The sequence below is a fragment of the Microtus ochrogaster genome, chromosome 8 (assembly GCF_000317375.1).
Source record: "Microtus ochrogaster isolate Prairie Vole_2 chromosome 8, MicOch1.0, whole genome shotgun sequence".
Classification (NCBI taxonomy): domain Eukaryota; kingdom Metazoa; phylum Chordata; class Mammalia; order Rodentia; family Cricetidae; genus Microtus; species Microtus ochrogaster.
The window spans coordinates 63,014,121-63,016,169 of record NC_022015.1 but is presented as its reverse complement, the minus strand read 5'-3'; the positions used below and the strand labels follow the sequence as shown (position 1 = coordinate 63,016,169).

Below are 2,049 nucleotides of genomic sequence, written 5' to 3'. Positions count from 1 at the left end.
AGCATCTTTGCATGAGAAGGTGCTGGATGCTGAGAAGGTGCTGGATGCTGAGAAGGTGCTGGATGCTGAGAAGGCTGCTCCTGCAGCATCTTTGCGTGAGAAGGATGGGGACGAGTAGGGATGACAGGGTGCCTGCAGTGCTACTGCTGGCAGGAAACTGAAACCCTTACCAAGTTGCCATTCAATGTAATTAACAGCTTCATGGACAGGAACCCTTCTATCAAATATTAGCACCTGAATTGCTGGATAAGAGAGAGCTTTGAGAGAGGAACCAGTTGGAGCCATAGACACAAGAGCCTGGCCAACAGCCTAGATTGCTTTTTATTTCTTAGAAATAGTTCCCATGGTAGCAATTCTTTAATCACCCTCTTTGGATGCTTCTCTTGGGTTTGTTTCTGTAATTATTTAAAGCAGCCAGATTCCTCAAATGGGTGAGTTTTCCATTCTTGAGTTATTTTACCAATTGTACAGCCTTGTTCTACATAGATAACAGTGCCCATCAAAAAACTCAGGAGCCAGGGGCAGTTGCTCAAAACCATAAAATCAGCACTTGGAAGCTGAGACAGGAGGATTACCATGAGTTTGAAGTTATTCTGAGCATGACCTGGAATGGGTGGTGGAGGGTGGTGAGAATTAGCCATGTAAATATTTAATGATTATGTACATTATCTTGTTAGTTTGGATTGTATATGCCTATATAACCTATATTATATATATAAAACCTATATATAATATAGCACACATTTCTAAAGCACGGAAGCTAGGGATTTTGTTTTACTGTATAATTTCAAAGCTTACAAAATAGTGCTCAATATTAATTTGGCTCAAAATAGAAACTGAATGGCGAGTTTCAGGTCTAAAAACAAACAAGAAACAACAAAGGCTGATGAACAAAATCCTTCCTCCAATTCACCAGCCAGTCATCAATTTACAGTGTCCCATAAACATGAGTTTATTTGCAACATTAACTCAGATGGCAACATAATTGGAAAACTCAGAAGAGAGAAAGTAAGAAGAGCCATATCTGTGCAAACCAATAGAGTCAGACGATTACATTGTCAGACTTGCGGGAGGCACATGGGGAGACTTCTCAACTCTGCTCTCCCTACGAGGGTGGATCTGCATGAAAATAAGGGGGGTCTGTCTACCATAGTGACAATTGAAATAAATATTTATTTCAAACTTAAGTGGAAACTTAAGAAGGACACTGGGTGGGAGAATAACTTGGTAACTAGGCCTGGTGGTAGGAAATGGCATGGGTATTGGAGGGAGAATTCTTTCCTCCATTAGAAATATTGCAAACCAAGGAATATAAAAACTTCTTTGAACTCTGAAAAATACTCAGGAACATCACGAAACTGATGACGGGCGTTTCCTCGGTAGATCTGCAATGGCCTAAACATTAAGGTTGATGGGCTGCAGCAGAGAGGCGATTGGCCCAACGTAAGGCTGACAACCCCCTTGGGGTGAAAATGTTTCTCTATCGGCATTAGTTTGCTTATAAGTATATATGAACATTTTTAAGCAATCAAAATATATTAGATTAATAGGTTCTTAAAACTGGACATTCTAACAGCTGTAACAATGTTCCCTGTTATTTTAACTATTAAAAAGCTTTGTATGCACTTAAGTCCATCAATAGACGCCATTTGAATTTCTTTGTTAATAAATAACACATGCTAGAACATTGAGCAGTGTTCTGGCTGAATAAAAATTTTACTGTACTCTCACTGTCTTAGACTTAAGTACTACTAATAAAGAGTGGCATTAATATTTTGCAGCCTGAAGTGTTTGTTCTTTTTATATTTGATGTCTGATATCTGCACAGGGACACACTTGATCTTGACTTTTATTCTTGTTTCCCTTCCTGTTGCAGGGACAAAACACAGGCTAAAACAACTTGAGGGTCTATATAGCTAACAAGTTACAGTCTATTGCTGAGGGAAGCCCAGTCAGGAATTCAAGGCAAGAACCTTGTTAAAGACCCTGGATAGATTATAGGACATAGCTGGAGCACATCTTCAGGGAATGGCATTCCTCTCCCTAAGG

General features: G+C 39.6%; 1 protein-coding gene across 2 annotated transcripts in view; it reads left to right on the top strand.

The window, feature by feature from the left end:
• Ifit2 (interferon induced protein with tetratricopeptide repeats 2) overlaps nucleotides 1-1,760 on the top strand; it is a 7,942-nt gene extending 6,182 nt beyond the window's left edge. The window contains exon 3 of one of the 2 annotated variants that reach the window (XM_026781128.1): nucleotides 56-1,760. In XM_026781128.1, coding sequence (XP_026636929.1) covers nucleotides 56-118 — 63 coding nt within the window. In that variant the 3' untranslated portion in view covers nucleotides 119-1,760. Of the gene's footprint in view, nucleotides 1-19 lie in introns of both variants that reach the window. The other variant, XM_013348014.2, reaches the window with a different exon arrangement.
• Nucleotides 1,761-2,049: the final 289 nt, after the last annotated feature.